At 37.2% G+C, this 26,618-nt stretch overlaps 1 protein-coding gene across 1 annotated transcript in view; it reads left to right on the top strand.

Annotated features, from left to right (window-relative positions):
- The window catches only part of cplx1 (complexin 1), a 57,521-nt gene extending 32,743 nt beyond the window's left edge, over positions 1-24,778 (top strand). The window contains exons 3-4 of the mRNA XM_065241842.2: positions 12,629-12,804; positions 20,595-24,778. Coding sequence (XP_065097914.1) covers positions 12,629-12,804; positions 20,595-20,792 — 374 coding nt within the window. The 3' untranslated portion in view covers positions 20,793-24,778. The remainder of the gene's footprint in view (positions 1-12,628; positions 12,805-20,594) is intronic.
- The last annotated feature ends 1,840 nt before the right edge of the window (positions 24,779-26,618 follow it).

The raw sequence follows: 26,618 nt of genomic DNA on the forward strand, positions 1-26,618 counted from the left end.
GCATTCATGACCCCTATAATGACAAAAGTAAATCGAAAGATCAATTAATGAAATTTATGGCGTTATCGACCAATAGGGATCTGTGGCCGATCGATAAGCATGCATAGAATTAAGTTAATTGAAACAAAGTCAATCAATCAAGTTCAGTCAACTTATAAGGGTTTTCTTTGCAGACTCTTAATGGATTGTGCCTAAAAACTAAACATTTTTGAATGTGGAATTAAGTGGATTTGACGCAGAAATATTTGTCTAGAGCATTAAAAAAAATAATAATTATATTATTTTTGTCAAAAGTGGCATTTAAGCGGCTTTTGCATCTGAACTCTACAAATGACACTTAAAATATATAAAAAGTCAGGTGGAATTATTTAACAGTTTTGGGCCATTTTGAAGCCTAAAGGCTTTTCTGGTTACTATGGGACTGGGTGGTGAACAAGGTGGTCACTATCCACTCCCATAATAACCACAGAACAAAAAAACAACACTTATTAAAATTGGGGGTCCAAACGACATGAGAGTGAGTAAATAATAATAGCTTTATATTTTAAGTGACCTATCCCTTTAAGTCCATTTATCATAATGCCCTATCTTGCTGGTTTTCATTTTTGTTCATGCAAAGGAATTTTACGATGAACATCAGAGAGAAAGTTACTTGGTGTAAATAAAACAACAAAGTCTAATGTGTTAATATTTGAGCAATGAAACTACACTCATCAGAAGTATAAAAAGTATAAAGCAAAAAAGAACAAAAAAAAAATAGTACATACACTAAGTAACTTCATAGTTTTATGTTGAGTTTGTTGAATTGATCTACAGTGTGTGTCATTGGGCAGCTCTAGGACACTTTAAATGTAAAAAAGAAAACATTTAAAGGCATAGTTCACCCAAAAATGAAAATTCTGTCGTTATTTTCTCCCCCTCATGTTGTTACAAACATGTACACATTTCTTTGTTCAGAACACAAAGAAAAATATTTTGAGGAATGTTTGCAACCAAACCATTTTTAAGATTATCGACTTCCACAGTAGTAATTTCTTCCTACTATGGAAGTCAATGGTGCTTCTGTTTCCTGCTTCATTGCAAATATCTTCCTTTGTGTTCATGAGAACAAAGAAATGTATACAGGTAACAACAACATGATGACAGAATTTTCATTTTGGGTGAACTATCCCTTTAAAGCTACTCTAAAATATCATCTTGTTAGATAGAGTCGGGTGCTCACTAGGTAAAGGGAAAGTTGAAGTGTGATGAATAGGTATGTGTTAATTTGAAAGTGTGAACGTATTTTCACAGTGTGTCAGGTTATCACACGAAAGATAAATACACACACGTACTGTAGACTCACACAATAGTTAATGAGTGACTTTCAGGGCACAGCACAAAAAATTGTTGTTTTGATAGTTCTAGTTTTGGCTTTGCAATTTTTTGAAAAGAAGGCTTGTTATAGCGTTACCATTGGCAGAAATAAGAAGTGTGAAAGTAAAGTTTACTTCAACCCTTCAGACTTAATAGGATTAATACTAATTAGTCGGTCTAAAGAAAAGTCTTAATTGTGCAAGACAAGACAATTATGAGACTAAACAATGCCAACGTGAAGCGTGTAATTTGTTACGGAGTTTAAATCCCGATTAGCTGAATGCTAATGCGTAAATATGTTCCAATAGGTGTCAATAACAGACTCGGTCTCGATGACCCTGCCACCGAAGCCTTTTTAATTGGGTGCCGAATCCACAATTAGGGGCATGTGCAGCTGCACCTGATATGCAAATCAAAACAGCCTTATCTCATTATAGTTCATTTACATGGGTTTCTTAAAATTATAAGTTAGATGCTTTAATTACAGTGAGTAAGCTATCATATTAGTATTTGTTTAAAAAGCTTAAAACCTAACAGTTAACTTAACTCAAACCATTTAAGTAAACCAGTTGCATTAGACCATTTAAGTTTTAAAACACACAAATTTAAGTACTGTGAACTTGAGTCATGTGCAATTATGCACTTATATTTAAGTAGTGTGAACTTAAATATAAGTGCATAACTGCATATGACTCAATTTGTTTAAGTTCACAGTACTCAAATGTATGTGTTTTAAAACTAATGCAACCCGTTTACTTAAATGGTTTGAGGTGAGTTAACTTTTAGGTTTTACAGTGTAGAAGATGACGTCAATTACGTCATATAAATGTTCATTTTTCATTTCATTACACATTTTTCACATATAAAACTCTTAAACACTCTTAAAAATAATGTTCAAAAGGGGATGACGGTTCCCCAAAGAACATTTCAGACAAAATAAAATGCCTTTATTTATGGTTTTGTGTTAATAAAGTATTGGCATAAAAGTGCATCTTCCTTTCTTTAGTTAGTTTCTCGTCAAATAGCTTTATCAGCATCTGTGTTACGTGGGTTCGAAGAATTTTCGTGCGGCTAACACAATCTATACAGGAGCACATATACCAAAGTCAAAAGCAAATTCAGGAGCACAGCTTGCTTGTTATAAAAAATATATGAAAATACTCAAGGTCACAAATCATGGTAACATAAAAGCAATGGCGTAATTAAACAGCTCCACATGCATTTGGCGTATCCAAGGCAACATTATTTCCTTTGTATTTAAGTAAACACGAATGTGGGCGTTTTCTTATAATTTACAATTGAAAGTGAAAATCTTTCTTTAACATTTGCAAAGTCTGGGAGTTCAAAGAATGCTTTTAGGTGTTAAATTTACATTTAAACATCAAAGCGTGAGCTCTATTTTTACAACTCCTCATGAGAGAAACAGATATAAAGTCTTTTGTTGTGACTTTCAAGACCTTCAGACTCTAGTATGTTAATTTTACTTCTTCATCTCGCTCATCTTCCATCCTCCATCTGAACAGAAAAGCATATCAGATCTGTGACTATTTTTAACCCTATGACTTTAAAATAAGTTACTCCGGCTTTGAAATATTCCCTGGTGTGGTATACCACGTAGAGTGTGTCATTGAGCTTCTGGATAATTGGCATGCAAGGTTACTACACTCAATTTTATTACACAGCTCAGCACAGTCCCTCAAACGTATCTTCAAGTTAGAATAACATAAGCTCCAGTGATCAGAACTTCATTACAGAGACAAAGTATCGTCTCTGAGCGCTTCATCTGAAGATTAAATATCCAGCGGAAATTGATCCCCAAAAGCCATTCTACTGCCACTTCGTTATAGCTGACAATAATTAAAATTGAACAACGTCAACAGCAAATGCAGCAGGATTGTCTACGTTAAGCCATATATCAACTACATTTTGCTTTTCTTTTACGGACACAATGCAGTGTTAATAATAATAATAATAATTCCTTACATTTATATAGCGCTTTTCTCAGTACTCAAAGCGCTTATATGAATGGGGGAATCTCCTCAACCACCACCAATGTGCAGCATCCACCTGGATGATGCGACGGCAGCCATATTGCGCCAGAACGCCCACCACACACCAGCTTATTAGTGGAGAGGAGGCTGAGTGATATAGCCAATTAGTATGAGGGATGATTAGTAGGGCAATGGGAAAGTTTGGCCAGGATGCCGGGGCACACCCCTACTCTTTTCGAAGGACATCCTGGGACATCCTGGGTGTTAGAGGAATCAACCATTAAATAGCTTACTGACTATCTTTGCATAAGCTAATACAAAGAAGGTGTTTAAAACACACACACAACCTTTAAATATCAACAATTTTGGTGGAAAAGCATCTTGTGCATTGTTATTTCCAAAAGAACTAAATAAACTTTTAGCTTTGCTTTTGAATCTCAAGAGTTTTCAGTTCGGTGAATGACACCAAGTCATGATGGGTGGTGGGCTGCAAAACTCCTGCATGAAGCAGATAGATGGTGGTCTTTAAGGGAAAACGTCCCAGACCAGTGATGGATCAGCCCAGACAGACACAATCAGTCCCATATGCCAGCTCTTGGTGTGGTGTTTCAGGAAGATAATGGTGGAGAATGGGTGATAAAAGCCTTCGTGATAGAACTCCTGACACCTTCTACTACCTACACTTGGGAGATTTAGGAGATATACCACCCCCACCCTCTTCTCATTAAAGGCTTGCCATATCCTTCATTTTTGGCTCCAGGCTTTTGCACACAATTTTTTTTATTTTTTTGACCTTGACAGAAAGACACTAACATATCATCCTGATGAAGTATACTGTTCACTGCTCCTAGGATTCATTAATACTGTATACAGTAAATAAGAGAAACATTACAAGAATACATATGAACCTGAACAGTCAAAGAATAAACACATATTTAGTTGATAATGGGATTTAAATCTTTCTGTTCTATATATATTTCAAATATTTGTGTTTCAAATATGTTCCAGTTTTAAAACAATCACATCTTTTAATAATATAATTGACCGCAGGCGACGTCAGGCCGGATGCGCACCAGGGGTCTCATTTATAAAGCGCGCTGGAAGCGGGACTGGAAATGTGCGTACGTCAGTTCCCACGCAAAGGTTGTGATCCAGTGTTGTAGTACTCGAGACTCGGTCTTGGACTCGGTCTCAAGACCATATTTTAATGGTCTTGGTCTTGTCATGGACTCATGAGCATTTTGACTTGGTCTCAACTCGTACTTGAATACATTTGAGATCAGAAATGCCATAGCACAGACTTTGACCTTAAGTCTTTTCTCAGACCCGCTCTAGACTCGATCTTGACTCAGACTCAACCCGCTCTAGACTCGGTTTTGACTCGGACTCGACCCTCTCTAGACTCGGTCTTGACTCTGACTCGACCTTCTCTGGTCTCGGTCTTGACTCGGACTCAACCCGCTCTAGACTCAGTCTTGACTCGGACTCGACCTTCTCTGGTCTCGGTCTTGACTCGAACTCAACCCGCTCTAGACTCAGTCTTGACTCGGACTCGACCTTCTCTGGTCTCGGTCTTGACTCGGACTCAACCCACTCTAGACTAGGTCTTGACTCGGACTCTACTATCTCTGGTCTCGGTCTTGACTCGGACTCAACCCGCTCTAGACTCAGTCTTGACTCGGACTCGACCTTCTCTGGTCTCGATCTTGACTCGGACTCAACCCACTCTAGACTAGGTCTTGACTCAGACTCCACCTTCTCTGGTCTCGGTCTTGACTCAGACTCAACCCGCTCTAGACTCAGTCTTGACTCGGACTCGACCTTCTCTGGTCTCGGTCTTGACTCGGACTCAACCCACTCTAGACTAGGTCTTGACTCGGACTCTACCTTCTCTGGTCTCGGTCTTGACTCGGACTCAACCCACTCTAGACTAGGTCTTGACTCGGACTCTACCTTCTCTGGTCTCGGTCTTGACTCGGACTCAACCCACTCTAGACTAGGTCTTGACTCGGACTCTACCTTCTCTGGTCTCGGTCTTGACTCGGACTCTACCATCTCTGGTCTCGGTCTTGACTCGGACTCAACCCACTCTAGACTAGGTCTTGACTCGGACTCTACCTTCTCTGGTCTCGGTCTTGACTCGGACTCAACCCGCTCTAGACTCAGTCTTGACTCGGACTCAACCCGCTCTAGACTCAGTCTTGACTCGGACTCGACCTTCTCTGGTCTCGGTCTTGACTCGGACTCAACCCACTCTAGACTAGGTCTTGACTCGGACTCTACCTTCTCTGGTCTCGGTCTTGACTCGGACTCAACCCACTCTAGACTAGGTCTTGACTCGGACTCTACCTTCTCTGGTCTCGGTCTTGACTCGGACTCAACCCACTCTAGACTAGGTCTTGACTCGGACTCTACCTTCTCTGGTCTCGGTCTTGACTCGGACTCTACCATCTCTGGTCTCGGTCTTGACTCGGACTCAACCCACTCTAGACTAGGTCTTGACTCGGACTCTACCTTCTCTGGTCTCGGTCTTGACTCGGACTCTACCATCTCTGGTCTCGGTCTTGACTCGGACTCAACCCACTCTAGACTAGGTCTTGACTCGGACTCTACCTTCTCTGGTCTCGGTCTTGACTCAGACTCAACCCGCTCTAGACTCAGTCTTGACTCGGACTCGACCTTCTCTGGTCTCGGTCTTGACTCGGACTCAACCCACTCTAGACTAGGTCTTGACTCGGACTCTACCTTCTCTGGTCTCGGTCTTGACTCGGACTCAACCCACTCTAGACTAGGTCTTGACTCGGACTCTACCTTCTCTGGTCTCGGTCTTGACTCGGACTCAACCCACTCTAGACTAGGTCTTGACTCGGACTCTACCTTCTCTGGTCTCGGTCTTGACTCGGACTCTACCATCTCTGGTCTCGGTCTTGACTCGGACTCAACCCACTCTAGACTAGGTCTTGACTCGGACTCTACCTTCTCTGGTCTCGGTCTTGACTCGGACTCAACCCGCTCTAGACTTGATCTTGACTCAGACTCAACCCGCTCTAGACTCGGTCTTGACTCTGACTTGTCTGTGAACAGATCATAAAGTGAAGTGTAAGTGCAGACCATTGGTGGGAGTGGGGACAATCGGGTACAGTTCGGTCCAGATACGTATACGATCGCGCTCATACAGTATTATACTTAACCGGACCGAATCATACCCAAGAGTGTCGTGCCTCATAAGCAAGCATAGGTTGATTCTCCACTGAAAACTCTTAACTTTCTGACTCTGTTGGGCTTTTGAAGCATCCCACTGTGTGATAACAACAAGGGTGTGAGGTTGGACCATGAAGGTGAAGCCACAACAAAAATCAAAATTCCACTATGACTGATGAAAAACGAGATTACTGTATGAACAAATGGACAGTGAATGGTTTCCATATTCTGTTTGCCATGTGCTATTATGTTATTGATGGTGTTTGTGAAATGTTGTCTCATGTCTTCTGTTGGTGGAGGTTAATGTCTCATGGGTCGGGGTGGGGGGGGTGGGGGGCTGGCAGGTGCGAGGTAAAGACAGATGGAGCAAAAAAGGAACACAGAGTCCTTGAGCTTTTTGCATGTGCATGGGCACCACAGGGAACTCGTTCACCCTTCTCAAAGTCCTCAGTGTGTATGACCTCCACATACCCGGATCTCTACAACTTTAAGTGTAACATAGCCAACTTTACTTTACCAATTTAGTTAAAGTAGCATTTTGTAGCTCAACTGGTAAAGCATGGCACTGCCAATGCCAGCATCATCTGTTCAACCCCCGGGAAACATTCAAAATTATAAAATAAACTTTGCATGCACAAAAGCATTTAGCCTGCATCAATATATCTACAGCCAAATCAGCTTAAAGTTAGATAATGCCGATTTTGTCTTTACACATTTTTATATTTTTATTTATATTTCTATTTTTCTGTGCATAACATGTTGAGTTTTTATTTAAAAGATTTTGTCATCTAATCCAGGTCAATCTGCTCCTCAAACTTTGTTTGATCAGTTTAAATATCAGTCAAACCATTCAGTCCTTTTACATAGTTTTTCTGTTTTTGTCCTAAAATGTTTTCTGTGAGGATGCTTTGCAACAATGCACATTGTGATAAGTGCTTTAGAAATAAAAATAATTGAAACTGTCTCTTGAGGGCCCGGCTCTTGACCAGAGTTTTTGCTCTTTATTCAAATATCTGGCTATGCAAGCGTATGAAGAGATCTACTTCAGGGACTCCGTTGTGGTCTGCACGAGTGGCTGAACAGTAGCTATCGCTACACAGCACCGAGTTTTCAGAGCGCTGCTGTCTCACACGGCGGCACAACGACTTTGTCACGATCAGATGAGCTAATTAGCCTCAGGAGCGCAGATTAACAGTGCATGCTGCAGAGAAACCGAGACGAGAGCCGATGCCATGCAAGCGAAAACAGCTCTAATTAAAAACAGACAATGACAAACACTAGAGTTCAAATGTGAGAGCGAAGCAACAGTGTTTGCTTGTGATCATACAAAACTTCGCTTGAAGAGAAAGCAGGAAAATTGGTTCAAATTAATTGGACTGCAGGAGGAGTTAATGCAGTTATACACTTTTCAAAGAGTTTTCATTTTAGTCATTTTCTTTGGGTAGGCCACAGTCTTGCTTTTCTACCATAACTCTGTACCCTAAACCCTAATGATGCTTCCCCAAAAACTTTTTGTCTAAAAATCAAAAATCTTTAACTACATGTTTTCTATCCAAGTTGGGTGGTGCAGTAGTGGCTAAGTGGGTAGCATTGTAGGTCCATGGTTCGAGCCCCGGCTAGGTCACGTGGCCTTCTGTGTGGAGTTTGCTCCATGTACTCCAGTTTCCAAAACATGCAGGTTCAGCATGATCTCACAAAAATATATTTAACGAGTTGTGTACTTTTTACATGAGGGTCTATGGGAATTGACTCCCTTTTGGTGCCAGCCTCCAGCGGCCAGTCAATGAATTGCAGTTTAAATCACTTCCGTATTGGCTTCATCAGAGAGATCGAGGGTTGCACCTCGGGAAATACAAATTTTCTTGGTTATAATTAAGTCTTTTTATTGTCCTTGTCATTGAAATGTAAGTTTATTTGCTGTATCAAAATAACTTGGTATATCATATCAAAAATATTTTAGCCAAACGTCTTTGCATGACCCACCTTATCCCACCGTGTGACCCACAAGTGGGTCTTGACCCACAGCTTGAAAACATCTGTCCTAATGGATATTGTACAATGAAGTCTCGTCCTACATTTTCTTTAACAATCCTCTTGCAGAAATATAGAAAATGCACTATGAAGTAAAAATGTAAAAACTCATAAATTTCTTTGGTTAGTCACATACTGTATGTTATTATAAAAGGTAATTTTGCTCAGACAAACCTCAAATATCATTCATAACTTTATTCATAAATGCAGATGCCATGTGAAACGTTTCAACGGCACAAAATGTATTTTCAGCGCAGCACTATTTGTATCTGTCAGAAGTTCCTCTAGCTAAATATATTCTTGGAGAACACACACCAGCTATTCTCATTTCAAATCTTAAGTTTGCTAAAGTTATTCAGTGCAGGGATATTCTCCACGCTCCAAACGTCTGGTAATTCAGAACGACAGCTCGCTACAAAAACTCTCAGTTTCAGCAAAATTTCAGTTATGTCAGCTAATCTTTTCAAGGGATGCCTCAGTGGGTACTTCTCAATTGCGATCCTCACAGGCTAATCCTAAGTCAACATTCAGAAATCTGGGAAAATCTTATATTCTTCTATATTTTCATTTATAGGTCTTCCTTGTTTAAACCAGACCATCTTATATTGACTCGTATTCACCTATTTATGGTTGAAACTGTTACAATCCCTCAGTATGCAGCAAAATCCAAAGTCAACATAAAATGTCATTTGCAACATATTTTACCTTTTAACGTGAACCCAACAAGCAATTTTCACGTTAAAAGATGTCTAATATCCATCCAAACACAGCCCAGACGTCTAGGCTAAAATGAAGCTAAATTTGAGCTGTCAGTGAAAATTTAATAGATGAATAGTCATGCCCCCCCAAATAATATTATTTTAAAAATAAAAATAAAATAAAATAAAATAAAATAAGCATCACTTATGTAATCAGTTTTGACTTTGCTTAATAGACATATAATCATTCCCCTCCCGAAAAAAAAAAAATATATATAAATAAAATAAAAAATAAATAAATAAATAAATAAAATAAAATAAACCAAGCATCACTGTTGTAATCAGTGTTGACTTTGCTTAATAGACATATAATCATTCCCCTCCCGAAAAAAAAAAAATATTAATAAAATAAAAGAAAAAATAAATAAATAAATAAGTAAATAAAAAAATAAACCAAGCATCACTGTAATCAGTGTTGACTTTGCTTAATAGACATATAATCATTCCCCCCCAAAAAAAATATATATTATTTAATATTATTATTTATTATTTATATTATTCAAATAAAATAAAATAAACCAAGCATCACTTTTGAACTTTGAAATAGACATATAATCACCCCCCCCCAAAAAAATATATATATAGATATATATATATATAGATATATTATTTATAAATAAAATAAAATAAAATATAATTAAATAAATTTAAATAAACCAAGCATCACTGTTGTAATAGACATATAATCAAGCCCCCCCCCCCCCAAAAAATATATTATTTTAAAAATTAAATTAAATTAAATTAAATTAAATTAAATTAAATTAAATTAAATTAAATTAAATTAAATTAAATTAAATTAAATTAAATTAAATTAAATTACACAAGCATCACTGTTGTGATCACTGTTGACCGCTTAAATAATGGAATATCAGAAATATTTTTGATAAACTACTTATAACCAAATTCTACTTACCAAATTCGAGTTTATTTTGGCTGGAAGCAAGTTAGTTAGCCAGACTATATCTGATCTATAGGTAACCTAGGCGGTGAAATGATGGCTATTGCTTGCTGGGAAAATATCTACGGTAACTAAAACATGATATTTTGGTTGGGTTTTACATTTATTTATCTACAGCAGCAGACACTTGTATCCAAAGCAACTTAAAATGGGAGGGCATTTAACATTTAGTCAATAAACAAAAATAAAGTGCAGTTTACAAAGCCATGTTTACAAGTACTGTAGGACTAGAGTCTGTAGCTATAAAGGTGAACAACATAGGCAACATCTACTGTATGGGCTTGGTCACACTACCAGTTAGGCCAGCCAATAGGGCATTGCGGTAGTCCAGTCTTGATATGTCAAGAGCTTGGACTAGAAGCTGCATGGTCATACAGAAAAGGTCTGATTTTCATGATATTGTACAGGCGTACCTGCATGACCGACCAGTTGTTGCGATGCTTCTGGACTGTAAAGTTTAGAGATGTATAGTATGATATTATTTTGTTCTTGTAGCTGCTTCCAATAAACACATTAAAAAGCTGACTGCAAGCAGCAACCATAAAGTTGTGTCAGCCTTAATGGTGCACAATGGGAAGCAGATGGCTATATTCTCTCAACCCCTCTCCTGAGGAGAAAACCTGTTTAGTGTCCAATGCTCATGCAAATACGACGAGAACAAATATCCCAGGCTTGTAAAAAATTGAAATGTGAAATGGTGAAAGTCGATACATCTCTGCTGTCGGAGAGTCCCAGCCCTCATTAAAATCAATTTCTAGAGGGTGGGAAATGTGATACAGTGTGTCATGCAGGTTGAACGCAGGCCTCATGGACTGGTGGGTGTTGATGGCATTGTGCCGCCCTCAACTGCTGATCCGAGAGGAACAAAACTCTTGGACTGAAAACAGAACCCTTCATGCATTTACATGCTGTTCTGCCTCCCAGCACAAACCTACGTGAAATGAATGCATATTGCATGAACTTCAATAACTTCTGTACAACCATACGATGGCAGACACAAAGGTTATGGGAGTATTGTAATGTTTAAAATGTGTCAAAAACATATTATCAGTTTAATAACGTAGCTACTTTTATTTTAAAGACTATGTAACTAACAATGAACAGTATTTCTACCAGTGGCGACTCGTGACTGCTCTTCCGAGGGCCGCTAATTCAAAATAAGTGTTCGGAGTGTCATGTGTTTTGCTTGTATTTTCAAAATAGGTGTTTGTTGCGTCATGTGAACCATGTGCATCAAGTGTTTTGTCAAAATAAGTGCCTGCTGCACACGCGTCAAAACCGTTTATGATAGAAGAGACGCTCACGTTCACAAAATACACGCAAGACACTTACTTAACAGTAAACTCCGATTACGCATGAGATTATGCGAGTATCTGGCTAACGTGAGCATCTCTTTTAACGTAAACCCTTTAGATGCGTCTGCAGCAGGCACTTGTTTTGACAAGACACGTGATGCACACAGGTTCACTCGACGCGCCAAACACATATTTTGAAATGACAAACCACACAAACGATGGCTACATATATGTTGTGACGAACTTCGCATCGAGCGCCCTTGAAAAAAGAAGTCATCGGCCGCCACTGATTTCTACAGCATTTATTTATTGTTAATATTTGACCCAGAATCACAAAAACAGTCATAAGGGTACATTTTTGACTATGGTGAATAAGGACGGTGAAAATCGCAAAAAATGTTGGCGGGCAACTTTTCAAAAAATGGCAGGCGAGAAATGAGTTAATTAACATCCTAATGATTTTTGGAATAAAAAACAATAATTTTTACCCATATTGAAAAACTACATTGCTCGTTGGTTCATTTTAGCTAATGCATTTTACAAATACAAAATGGCTACCTGTCTTTTATTACCTTTAGGACATTTTCTGACCTTTTCTGACCTTTATTTTGAGCACTTGCCCTTTACCTTGGAGTACATATACCTTCATTAACCACATGCAAACATCAGAACATGTTCCATCAATACAGTAATAGATACATATTCACAAATTGGAATGTTAACAAGCGACTAGATTGATGAAAAGGAGCTGCTGGTACAATCAGATCTTATTATGTGCTTTCAAAACCCCTCGATTCTCATGGCCCTAATGGAGCTCCTTTGTGGTAATGTTCTGACCCATTGTCCCCATCATGGTGCCTGTCCTACTTCTATCCCACTCACAAAGAGAGCAGTCACCATTGAGGGTATTAATAAAAGAAGCTGGATGACAGACTGATCGACCTTGTGTTAGAGGTCGTCCTTAAAATGGAGTCTTTCTTGTAGTTCGTGGACTCTGTTGAGTGATTTCCTGTTCTCATTTCTTTCTTTCTCTCAAAGGGGCGACCAAAGACATGGGCAAAATGCTGGGGGGCGAGGAGGAAAAGGACCCTGATGCTGAGAGGAAGGAGGAAGAAAGACAGGAAGCCCTCAGGCAACAGGAAGAAGAGAGAAAGGCAAAGTATGCAAAAATGGAAGCAGAGAGAGAATCGATTCGACAGGGCATCAGGGACAAGGTGAACATTGCATGAAATAATCATTCAGAATAATGACTCTAGTGCACATGTAGACTGACACTGGTGTTTACAATATCACAGCGAATATTTATTTTTAACCATCAATGATTATTGAATGCAAATGGCTTTTTTTTAGCATGGACTACTGAATTTCACACTGGCACATATAAAGTGTTTTCATTTTAGAGGTTCAATGTAAACTTAAAGGAATAGTTCACCCAAAAATAAAAATTTTGTCATCATTTACTCACTCTCAAGTTGTTACAAAGCTGTATATCTTTCTTTGTTCTGCCGAAAACAAAGGACAATATTTTGAGCACCATTAACTTCCATATTATTTTTCCTACTATGGAAGCCATGCCCGCTACTGTTTTACATTTGAAATAACGAACCTGAGCGTGCAAAAGACGTGAGTCACCCTTAACGCTGCAGTACTACTTTTACTTCCGCCAGAAGTTTCACACATGCGGCAGTATTCCAAGGAAAAGGTGGATAGTGATTTAAAGGGATAGTTCACCCAAAAATGACAATGGCTGTTTCTCAATATGCGTTCTTCAGTGATCTTGCGTCCTCGTGTTCTCGCTCTACGTCATCATTAACCATCTAAGTTCAATTCCAATTCTCAAGAACGCAAGTACAGAGGACGCATGAAAAATCCAGATGTGTTCTTGATATCGAGGATGCATCAAGTGCAGAAAAAGTCATTGCGGTAAAACAATGGCAGAGGTCAGGTGACCAACAGGAAGATCGCTTACATCTCAATTCTCACAAGTGCATCTGTGTTCTCACGACCTTCTGAGTTCGTTCTCCGAAGGTTGCCTGGCAAGACCGATCTCCACAAGAACGCAAGTCCGTTCTTTGGGTTCTTGGAATTGAGAAACAGCCCCTCTTTCCATCATTTAAAGGAATAGTTCGGCCAAAAATTATATTTAACCCATGATTTACTCACCCAAAGCCGTCCGAGATGCATATGTCCATCTTTTTTCAGACAAACACATTTTCAGTTATTTTAGAAAATGTTTTATGTCTTCCAGCTGCTAAACAGTAAAGTTACGAGGTCCAGCTCCTTGAAAACAAAAAAATTTGCATATATTCTTCCCCAAAGAAATCCAAACGGCTCCAGGATGATAAAAAAGGTCTTCTGAGGGTAATCCGTGTGGCGTTGTTGTAGAAATATCTTTATTTAAAACTTTATAAATGAAAATAAGTAAGAAGACTAAGATGGCGGCATTATCGGAAGCTAGTTATTTTCGTTTATAAAGTTTTAAATGTGGATATTTCTACAACAAAACGGCACGGATTACCCTCAGAAGGCCTTTGTTAATCATCGTGGAGCCGTTTGGATTATTTTGTGAAGGATGGATGCACACTTATGGGACTTGAAGGACCTGGACGCCATAAATTTACATTTAATTAACTGAAAGATCTAAGAAATGTTCTAAAATAACTGAAAATGTGTTTGTCTGAAAAATAATGGATATATGCATCTCGGATGGCTTCCGGGTGAGTAAATCATGGGTTTTAATATCATGTTTGGCCAAACTATCCCTTTAAGAAGTTTTCAAAGCTGTATAAATTTCTGTTCTGTTGAACACAAAGGAAGATATTTTGAGCAATGTTGTATACTGTAGAAGCCAATGATGCTTCTGTTTCCTTGATTGCATATACTGTATCTTCCTTTGTGTTCAGCTTTCAAGAAATTTATACAGGTTTGTAACAACATGAGGGTGAGTATGAGACAGAATTTTCATTTTCGAATGAATACAAAACGTAAGACAGAGTTTAAATCATGTGGATATGTTTTTTTTTTCTTTACTTGTTGGACTTTTTAGAGGTAGACTGCACATTACATTGTGGAGAGTTGCAGTTGAGTGTTATGTTGTGCAGTGGGAAGGATAGGCCCCTGAGGGATCATGCTGTGAACCAGAGGAACTGGAAAAATATAGCAGCAGTCCAGCACTGTCAAGCTTAGAGACTGTGGAGAAACAGACTGACTTGAGTCACTACACTGATACCGACATATGCTTGCTTCTTTGCTTGATAATACATAATAGAGAGCTACAAAAACTTAACTATTATGTATTAAGTTTGCATCACAGTTTTAAGTAGGGATGCACCGATACCAGTTTTTTGGAATACGAGTACGAGTACGAGTACTTGCATTTCAGTACTTGCCGATACCGATACCAAGTACTTAATAAAAAAAAAAATGATTTAAATTTACAGGTAACAGCTTTAGTCATATAATTAAAAAAAACAAAAACAAATGACTAGTTTTCCAGTTTGTTGTAAACTCGGCCTCTTTGGACATCACAAGAGGCATTAACCCCTTACACGCCGCTCAAACATAGACATTTCAGGTATCGGGGACTTTTAACGAGTACGAGTACTTTAAAAAATGTGGTATCGAGGCCGATACCCGATACCAGTATCGGTATCGGTGCATCACTAGTTTTAAGGATATATATTTAAACAACGCCACAATATTTTGCAATGCACTTAAAACCATCAAGCCTGCAAACATCTGAAATAAGAAGAAAATACAATTTAATTTATGAACATCCCAAAATGTTCCTCTTGAATGAAACTATGATGGACATAAATATAATTGCTTAAATATAAAATAAAAAATCTCCAGTACAGACTTGTCATTTATAAGTTCATCATGATAATTTACTCTCAGTCTCAGAGATTGTATGCATGACTTCACAAAATGGTGGATGATCTCTTCAGTTTGAGTAAAGCAGCTACATTTTTATGCAAAGCCTTGTTGAGGGGATGGGAGGTTAAAGAAAGCCTGTCTTTTCCCATAAGCCTTCACCCCACGAGTCTAATTTACCACAAGGATTAAGGAAAAAATCCCTGCATTCAGTAAAAATACGTGACTGAAATACTGAGAAAAGTCCTTATGTCTCGCCAGCTGAACTTCAGGGTTTGCCAAGCACTCTCTTCAAGCAAACCGTATAAGTATTTCCCACACTAAGCTGTGTTAATAAGATGCCATAAGTACATAAGTGACAAAAATGACGTTCCCAGTGGACAGAAAATCTTTGGTTGGAGGGTCAGCTGGTGATTATGAGAGTAATTAGTTTATCGGGGGTAGAAATTATCCATTATTTTATTTATTTATTAGAAAGACATCCAAATAACGAACTGTATGTCTCAGTATCAAGGCAGATAAGTGTCCCAAAATGGTGAGGCGAGGTAATGACATACAATACATTCATTGAAGAAACATAAAAGTTTATAATCATTAAAGTGTCCACAGAAAAGGTTGTGTCCAAATAAAAGGGGTCATAATGTTCTTGTGGTGGAAAGGGGCTTACTGAAGGTGTTGGGTGCAATCTGCAATGACAAAAAGGCAGGTCAAGGTTTTTTCCAAATCGTGGGTCCTGCATTTATGAAATTATTTGGCCTGGCCCAGCCTGCCCGACACAACTGTATCTATTTTTTACAACCCGCAACCATTAAAATAGACATACGCGTTGCAATGTAAGCGAAAAAAAGGGCTTTATTTCAACCTAAAAGTGCTTGGAAACAGCCATTACATTGCCATGTAAACTGACAAAAACATATGCGTATGAACCATAGAAACCAGCATGGTCATATTAATAACAAGAAAGGATGATGATAAACATTTTCAACATTTACAAAGCAGCGTTTGTATCCATCTGTACAGAAGAACTATAAATACCTCTACATTAGATTTAGCAGCTTGACCTTGTTTTTCTTTTTAATGATGTAAATTCTTGACCTTAATTTCCCCGCACCTCATCTTCAATCTTCATTTTTATTTCCTTGTTTGTTTTGTTGTTGTGGCTGCTGGTGGCAGGAGCTGCTTGGCGCCTAAAAGGTTTAACCCTTGTGCATCCTTGAGGACATTTTTGGCTTTTTCAGTTTTTTTTTTTTTTTGATAACTTTGCCTGCGTTAATGCTAACTGCATAAAATTTGTCACAGGTGTGTATTTTTATTGGAATTTTAATATTTCACCTTCATTTCCTTTAAAAAAATCTATTTTCTACTAGGTACACAAAATACTTCCTCTCAGGACCTTTTGGACAAAAATGTCCCCATTGAAACCCATTAAAAATGAAAACAAAAAACAACAGTGGCATTGTGTAAAGAAACCAGCATTTGAAGGGTTAAAATTCTGAAAATTAATGAATGTTTGGTCATTGTGATTAGAGCTGATGCTGGTTAAAAAAAATGGCATCGGTGAAAGTGGAAAAAATAATATAAAATAATATTTTTATGACACTTTTTTGACATGGACATTTTTGTCCTTTATGGACCTGAGAGGTAACTTTTTTTAAATCTAATACTGCATAAAAAATATGAATGCATAAAAATTAGTGTTGTTGTTAATCATATCCAAGGCTGTAATAATCAAAGAAAAAAAATCTGCTTAGCATTTAGTAAATTGAAAATAATTAAAATTTTTCTTTTTTCATAAAAAAACAGCAGTGGCATTATGTAAACAAACCAGCATTTAAAGGGTTAAAATTCTGAAAATTAATGAATGTTTGGTCATTGTGATTAGAGCTGATGCTGGTTAAAAAATGGCATCAGTGAAAGTGGAAAAAAATAAATAAATCTATAATATTTTTATGACACTTTTTGGACATGGACATTTTGTCCCCTATGAACCTATGTGTAACTTTTTTTAATTGATGCACAAGGGTTAAGGACATTACGCAAGATACTACCTCATTAAAGAACCTAATAAAATATGAAAATATATATTACCAAATATTTAAAGGGGCTCTCCGTAAGTTGAGAAATTTCTAACCGTTACTGACACCAGTGGCCGTTATAGAAACTGCAGCCAGTCTCATGCTCGTTCTCGGTGGGCACACTCGTACGAGCACGACCACAACAACCAGAGTTGCCGTAGCAACCACAGACAGCTCATTGAGATTCACCAGCATGTTTACAAATGTAAGAAAAGTTACAGTACTGTAAGGTTATTGTTTGACAGACCATATTTTAGCAAAATGTTGCAGTGCTACTTTATATTTTCAACAGAAGTCTACTTCTAAAAGTTTTGTAACAGGACACTGTAAAACACACTCCAGACACTCACAATCTAAATGCACTCGTGCTCTGAATAAAGATAATTCATGTAAGAAAGTAACTTTTGAAACGGTCCTGTGCTACATGCTATCGTTAGCATTACACCATAAAAACAATAACATAATATATTACATATGCCCTGTAACTATGTCTTACCTTTGCAGTAAAAAGGAAACCTGCTCAAGGTCTGTTTTCATACCCAGCGCTGACCGGAGCTCCCTCCAAGAATCAAATGCCAATCCGATGTTTACTATTGTCTTTTCCCCGACGCCGGTCACGCACTATTTTGGCACTAGATAAGGATTTTTTTTAAACTTATGAGGAGTTTCCGTGAGTGTCTGGATTGTGCTGGAAGTTGGTCGCTTCTTTCCGTCTACAGAGTCCATTTGAAACATGCTAGCGATTGCCGTTGTTTAATAATGACTGCCGTACGCGTCTATATGGAACGCCCAGGTAGACGAGCACACGCATGACGTCACATTTTGAATTTCGCGCCAATTCGGACCCGACTTCTCCACACAGAAAAGAGCATACAGGCTGATAGAGATAACCGTGGAGGACACTCAAGGTGTCATTCTTTCTATTACATTATGGTTGCCTCATAAATATACAAATGAAAACTCTATCTTAAAGATTTTTTTAAGTAATAACTTACATTCAGCCCCTTTAATATAAGCTATAGTGAATTGTATGCCACATACCAGCCTGATCTCACAAGAATTCGTAAGTTGATTAAATTGTATGAATTCATAAAAAGTTAATCGTTCATAAACGTACGATTCTCATGAAAACAACAACAACAAAACCCAACCCTTAACCCCGCACCTAACCCCAACGTCACAGGGGTCAAGGCAAATCAAACGAATGTGGTCGTATGAATCAATACGAATTAGCCAACTTTTAAAATATGTACAAATTCTAGTGAGATAGCTTTAAACATAATTGGGTTTTTGTTTTTAATGACCCGCCCCAACTTGCCCCGCAAATAAGTGACAATTCTTTACGCAACCCACGGGACCCTCCGCATCATTAGTGGGCATACATGCTATCCACGAAACAAGAAAACACTTGGAGCCTACTTGTAATGATATTAAAATATTTATGATTAACAATAATGATAATCTTGTTAACAGAGTTTGGTAGTAACAGAATAGACACCACTTTGGACACAAATGGGTGATTCTCACAAAATCCAGATTTAGAAGGTGCCCAGCATCAGAATTTTTTTTTTAAACGCTTGAAGCCATTTTTTTTTTGTACATATAAGATTAAGGTCTGAACTTACTATAACCATTATTTTTTAGAGGATTTAATAATAAATATTTCCTATAGAATTATTTAGATGTTTTTAGATTATCATTATCAAAAATCAGCATTACCACAACATGATATTACATTAAATATATGCATTTACAGACTCATGTTTCGGTAATGAGAACTAAAAAGTTGTCTAGGTACTATGACAAACTAAATTTCAACTTTTATCTGGAGAGAAAAAATAAAAACTGCTTACCTGGTAGCCATCTTGAGTGTCACAGTCAATTATGTCCCTTCCAACAATTTTTTTTAAATGTTAGTTCTTTGAGGGCTTAACAATGATTGAAAATTGTTGCGGAGGATGAGAAAATTGGTCTTGGACACATTTATACTTCTTATTATATATCTCTACATTTACCAATGATGTAAATGATGTAAATGTTTATAGTATATCATGCACTGAAGCTTTTTATTTTTTTAGATTTTTTAATTATAAATATTTCCATGTCAAAGAACCCAATCCAGTCATGGACACGTTGCAGTAATGAAAATGTTCCCCTTAAATGTGGAAAAAACAACAAAATTGGTTTGTATGATGTCATTTGAAATCATGTGCAAAATAGTATTTGAAGAGATTTTATTATTATTTTGATACTCTTACTTTGCATTTACTTTTTTTTAATCAAAAGTCTAATTTCGCGAGAATCACCTACCTGCATTTATAAAATCATATATATGAAACATGAAATATGATGTGAGCACCTTTCTACTTAATTCTGTAGATGAATCTTTACTGTGCAGTATGAATCCAAGGAGGTTGAACAGAACAAGCAAAAAAAAACCAATAATGGACTGTTATTTTAGCTTCAGACCCTTTGGGGGGTGAAACACGGAACAAACGGACCATTTTTCATCAAAGCACTTCTCTAATGAAGTGGATTTCTTTGCCAATATCCGGAACAATGTTTTAAATGAGCACATTTATTTGCAAATGAGAAAGTGTCTTTGATCTGCAAATCATTAAGCTTACTGTCAGAACCAAATAATCAATTGACTTGCCAGGTGGCCGGGTGCCAAACTTGAACTGGAGGTACACAGTCAGCACCATCCAATTTAAACAGTCCCCAAATGAACATCCAGGTTACGAGACAATCTAGAATTGAAGGTATTGAAGGTTAAATCCTCTCATGCTCATCCATCTGTACACTAAACAAAGGAATACAGACCACAGTCAGGGTGAATGCCATATTAAATTGGAAAGGAATGACAACAAGCCTGTTAGGAATAAAAGTTTACTGTAGTTGAACAGATTGCATTGTGTCCTAAATGATGGAGTTGGTTAAGATAAAGGCTGCTTTTAGTTTTCTAAGCATCAGACATGATTTTCATCTGGCAGGAGCAAAAAGATTTGGAGATGGGGGAAATCGATAGACTGACATGATGCTGTTTTATCTTTCAGTATGGTATCAAGAAGAAGGAAGAGAAAGAGGCCGAGGCCCAGGCAGCTATGGAGCAGGCGTCCGAGGGCAGTTTGACCCGTCCCAAGAAAGCAATCCCTGCCGGGTGTGGCGATGAAGAAGAGGAAGAGGAAAGCATTGTGGATACAGTCATGAAGTTCCTGCCAGGCCCACTTCAAGATATGTTTAATAAAAAGTAACAGTTTTGATTCGTCGTAACGAAAGCATTGTCATGAAATCCACTTTCTATTTCCCCTTTCTCGTATTTGTTCTAAGATCTCTGGACTCGATCCGCGTGCCAACATCTGTCTTTAACTGAGAGGTTGAAACATATGTGACATTTTTTTATACAAATTTTGAAGAAGTGTGTGCACTAGAAATGTTACATATGCATGCTTACATTGTTTCTCTGTTGAAAGACAAATCAAATGAGTCCAGACCTTAGAGCAAATATATCCTCCATGCTTCATTTATTTTCTTTGTAAATAGCCAATGAAAAAAGAACTGTATGTGAATACAGATAAATATATACATAAATTGATATATATCTATATAGATATATACGTATATAAAAATAAACACTGACTAAAAGCCATAACTTTATCATGGAGAGATTTCTCCAGCTCACATTTTGATTGTTGCTCCATGTGCTTTACCTATAAAATAGTCTTTATAAAGTTTTATTTGACATCTGTTTAGTGACCTAGTACACAATTTCAGCCATCATGAATTGTAACATTTGACTACAGACTGTAATATGGAAGAGAACGTAAGTTTACACATTATAGCTGATTGTTTTATTTTTTTAAGCATGCTACAATATTTCATTTTGCAGTACACTGTATCCCATTTCATTCAACATTTTAGGTAAAATGCATTGAAATTTAAGGCAATAACTTGTTTTGGATTTTGTTTGGTGTTGGTCCATACACGTCTCTGTTCTTCCTACAAACTATAAATAGACATGTCCCTCATTATACATCATACTGTACATACCAGACTGTGAACGTCTGAATTTGATTGATTAATATGGAATCAGATATATATGTTAACCAGATCGAGTAAAACAGCAAAGCTTGGTGTTACTACAAATTGACTTCCTTGTGCTTTTGCAGTAATGCAGAATGTTATGGGTGACATACAACCACAATTGGATCAATAGGGCTATATATTAATATCTTCATTGCTTTCATTGCTGTACGATAAATCGAAGTATTTAGTGTCTACATTTATTTACGTTAGCACTCACAATGCGTTTGTGAGCAAACGTTACGTAAACAGACAGTGACAATGGTGCAATATTTGTTTCGGAATGAAGATGTCCTGTGTCGGTTGGTTGAATATGGGCAACTGAACCCAGATCAGCAATAACAGACAATCTTCATGAGTATATATATATATATTCAGCTTATTTGCTTGAGAATGTTTGTGTGCAAACGCGATGTTGTCTTCCTAGTTTCAGTCGACGAAATGAGCTTAGTAAACGGAGTGGAGGATGATGTTGCCGATTTTTGTATTATTTATTATAAGGTCAGCGTGGGTCACTGCGTCCCTAAATAGAGACGGGCTCTCTCTCTCTCTCTTTTTTTTTTTGAAGCGGGAACGTGTTGCTGCTTAGCGATATATTTATCTAGAGCTTTCAAAGTTAACCCAAGTGATGTTTTTTGTGCAAGTGAAATGAAAGTTTTCTTGTAAGCGTATGCGTTGATGCGTTAACTAACAAAATATTGATCGACAGCTCTACTTATTAAGCTTGCTTGTTGCTAATGTAGTTCACGTACGGCGCTGTTTTTGTTGTTTCGAACTGATAAGAAGGAAAACAGCGGGTCTGAGTTCCTCATTAATGAGAAAATCAGATTTGGAAGAATCGGAATACAAATGTCTCTTTTTTTCTAAGATTAAAAGTCATGGCGTACTTGAATAAGTATGGCTTAAGCTGTGAGTATGGTCCAGCTACTGTAAATGACCACAACACACATCACTGTTTGCGTAGATCACAAGCTCATCATAAAAGTTTGTGTTAGTGGCAGATCATGGTGTATGTGTAAATGTTAAAATGTCAAAAATAGGCACATTTTACTATTCAGAAAATGCTAATTGGGTATTGCTGCCAGTGTATAGCTTTGAACATTCCTGATATTCCTGATATTCCAGACATTCCATCGGGTCCATGCTGGTCCTAAATAATTTATTGGTTAATATTCAGACATTATTTCATGCGAATATGAGTGATAAAACTGTATTCTGTAAAAAAAACGTAAAAAAATAATTTTTAAAAGAGTTTTATAGCACATAGTCAAAGTGATGTCATAGTGTAGCTATCTGTCCTGCCAACTACATACCACAAGCAACAAGATGTTCAATATTTATTCATGTTTGTTAAATGAATGTGCTTGCAAATTCAAACCGTGTCCTTTTAAAGCTAAACAGACTAGCCAGTTGCAAAGATGCTTCATTTATGAAAAACTGAATTAGCATCTTCCTGAAACTTACTGCCACTGTAGTTACTATTTCTGTGTTCATTTGACAACAACTTGTACCACTTTTGGATATATGAGATTTAGCTGATACATTAAAATATTATTTTTAACTAAATACATGTGACCTTTGTTCAAATACAATTGTAAGAATAAAAACAATGTTTAAAATCCACCACTGATCCACCAGATTAATGTGTACTTTATATTATATACAGTAGAGGTCATTTTGGAGCACAAAGAATGCATTTAAATGATTTTTAGTAAGAATTAAAAGTCCTCGCCGATATGATGAATTTTCATTGGCTGCACTAATGTTTAAAAACTGCCTGAAGTCCATGATGTCACCCATACCACCATTGCTTATGTTTTATTAAACCAAAGAGGATTGGTAAGATTGCATTTTATTGTTATTTTACCATTATTTCTCTTTTGTTAAGGTATTGTATTTATTTTTACATGACTGACTGTGTTTATCTCTGTTCTAGTGGGGTTTAGGTTTTGTGAATGCTCTAAGAAATGTCTTAAAGGGATAGTTCACCCAAACATGAAAATGTATGAAGTTATTTTGATAAATAATGGTAACAATGCAGTTGACAGCACCCATTGACTTCCATAATATTTTTTCTGTCAACCATCATTTCGCAAAATATCTTCTTTTGTATTGAACATTTTCATTTTTGGTTGAACTATCCCTTTGAAGTCTGTGTAAAGTCTGATACTAAACATGTTCTCAGTTTGTCACAACGCATAAAATGTGTTATTAACTACCCAGACAAATTTGCATAATAAAAATGCCAATTAAATAAAAAATGCCAATCAGGGCTGAAACCCCACCCACTCGTGGGAAAGCTCCACCTCTCTCAACTTTGAATTACCTTTACGTCCTGAATGGATGCTCGCGTCTCGTCGTGTTGGGGGGGCTTGCTCGGTGGCTCCAGTGTGTCATCAAGTCAAGATTTTAATCCCGCCCCAAAAAATCCTAAACTCAGAAATGGAGAAAAACTGTTTAATGACTTTACACAGACTTTAATTCCATAGTTTAAATGCTATGCTTTGTTTAATTGAATACAAATGGTTTCACCTACTCAGCAAATGTATTTTGTTTCAAAGCTGTACCTATGTAATGAAAAACATGACATCATCATTGTAATATTTTGATGCTGGAGAACCGCTATGTAATCCACTTTTAAAACTCAATTCCTGATCAACATTTAACATGCATTCACTCAATGTAACTCTCTCTCTCTCAGATGCTATAAGATGATACTGCCTAACACAGTAACGTGATGAAATATCCCATTGTTGTTATCTGAATGTATGTGTCTGTTGTCCTATTGCATCGTCCTATGCGGTTTCCTATGTGTTGAAAAGAGAACTTATCTCGTTGTAATTTTTCGTCTGTAATCTTTCTGTAAGTCTCCTGGTGGTTGTATTTTGGAAAAATATGTTTCTAATTTGGTGTATTTTTTTAAAGTTACTGTAAATTCTCTCACCCACCTTCCTCTCTCTTTGTTGATGAATTGTATGCATGCATATGATGTGCACTGTACGTGAGGTTGTAAGTGATATTTCTGTGTGTCCTCAGTGTTTACCGAGCGCTTCACCTGTTGGCCTCACTGCATGCATCTGTTATAGACAGATTTTAGACTGTAACATTCCTGCCAAATGGAATCACCACACACGGATAATAAAGTGATTTCATATCAGTTGCTTATGGTTGTGTGTTCCTGCTTTGTGACTAAATCTATCACTACAGTATTTTTTAGATCATTCTGCAATACAAATTTTACAATACAAAACTCAATATCTAAATGAAATGGTTCTCAAACTTTTTCAGCGTGCGGCCCTCTTGTATAGAGTGCATCCTTTTGTGGCCCCCCAAAGAAAATGTATGATATAAAACATTGTAAAATTAAAATTTAACAAAACATTAAGTTATTCAGTGTAGTTTTAATTTTTTTCTGAAATTGAATTTATAATAAATTAATTTATTTAATAAAAACCTGGACCCCCATGGCACCATCTCAGGGCCCCCAGTTTGAGAACCACTGCTTAAATGTATTGCTTGTGCGTTCTCCTGTCTTGTTTCATATTCATTAGAGGCTGTCCAACATTTCCTGACAAATCTAAAATAATTAAATAAACATGAAAGGGCTCTAAACAGAATAATATGTCTCGTTCAAAGGATGATCAGATGCTATTTTCAAAAACATTAAACTGGTAATTGATAATCAAAATAATGTTAAAAGAGCTGTCGGAGCCGATGGTGTAGTGGGCAGCGTTCCGACATATGGTGCAAACGCACTTCCGGCGACCCGAGTTCGAATCCCGGCTCGAGGTCCTTTGCCGATCCCATACCCCTCTCTCCACCCTCTACTTTCCTGTCGTCTCTAAAAAAATCTACTGTCTATCAATAAAAAAAAGGCAAAATGGCCCAAAAAAATAATAATAAAAAAAAAAAAAAGAGCTGCCAAAGAAATGTCAATATCAGTTCTTTCTTAACAAAGTTTGTTTGTCACAACATTGCATGCACATAAAATCACAGCGAGTTGCCTAAAGGGGACATATCATGAAAATCTGACTTTTTCCATGTTTAAGTGCTATAATTTTCTATAAACCTAGAAAATATGAAAGAGATAAACCCAGTAAGTTAGTTTTGGTAAACCATTCTCTTCGAGTATGTAAAACAACAGGTAATTGAAATCTGGCTCCCCTTATAATGTCAAAAGGGTATCTTATTATGATAACACCGCCACTTAATCTGCACTATCCAACCACTTCACTGCCATTTAGTGCAGAGAGAAAAAGATAGAGAGAAAATAATTGACAGCACAATTGAGTTTCAATTTCAACAAACCTCCATTATGGTGATCAGTGTTTGCCTTTTATCAGTTCATTTGCATTTAAAGGACACACCCATACAATTTTTGTAACACCTACAAAGTGGCTATTTGAACATGTTATAATAAATTATCTATATAGAATTTTGAGCTAAAACTTAACATATGTACTCTGGGGACACCAAAGATTTATTTTACATCTTAAAGAAGTCTTGTGAAATGCCCCCCTTTAATTGGAAAAGTCTATGTAGGAACAGTACGTTACTTATGACCTCTGTAATTTGTATAAATGCTTATTTAACTCCTTTGACAATTCTTCATGTTTCTCTTTAACGCACCAACTCTAGTCATTGTACTATCTCTAGTAACTTGTAGTTACATAATTAGGTCCAAGGGGGAAACATACAGTAGCATTCGAGTCTCAAACTCAACCCCCTCCCATTTCACAGCAAACCAATCAGATGTTTCTTTATCAGATGCATAGGTTATCTGATACGTGACAGTTTTAGACCTTATTCCTACTGTTAGAACATGACAAAAAAGCTATTTTGGTTCCTTACAGAAATGAAAAAAAATAGGACAGGATAGAATAGGATAGAATAGGATAGCTTTAGCGGCCGATCACATCAAACATGTTTATGGCAATGGCAGGTGCCTTTTTTAAAAGATTTTCTATAGGCAGTGAGCGTTATGTGCGCTGTTTATG

This window comes from Paramisgurnus dabryanus, chromosome 16, assembly GCF_030506205.2.
Source record: "Paramisgurnus dabryanus chromosome 16, PD_genome_1.1, whole genome shotgun sequence".
NCBI lineage: Eukaryota > Metazoa > Chordata > Actinopteri > Cypriniformes > Cobitidae > Paramisgurnus > Paramisgurnus dabryanus.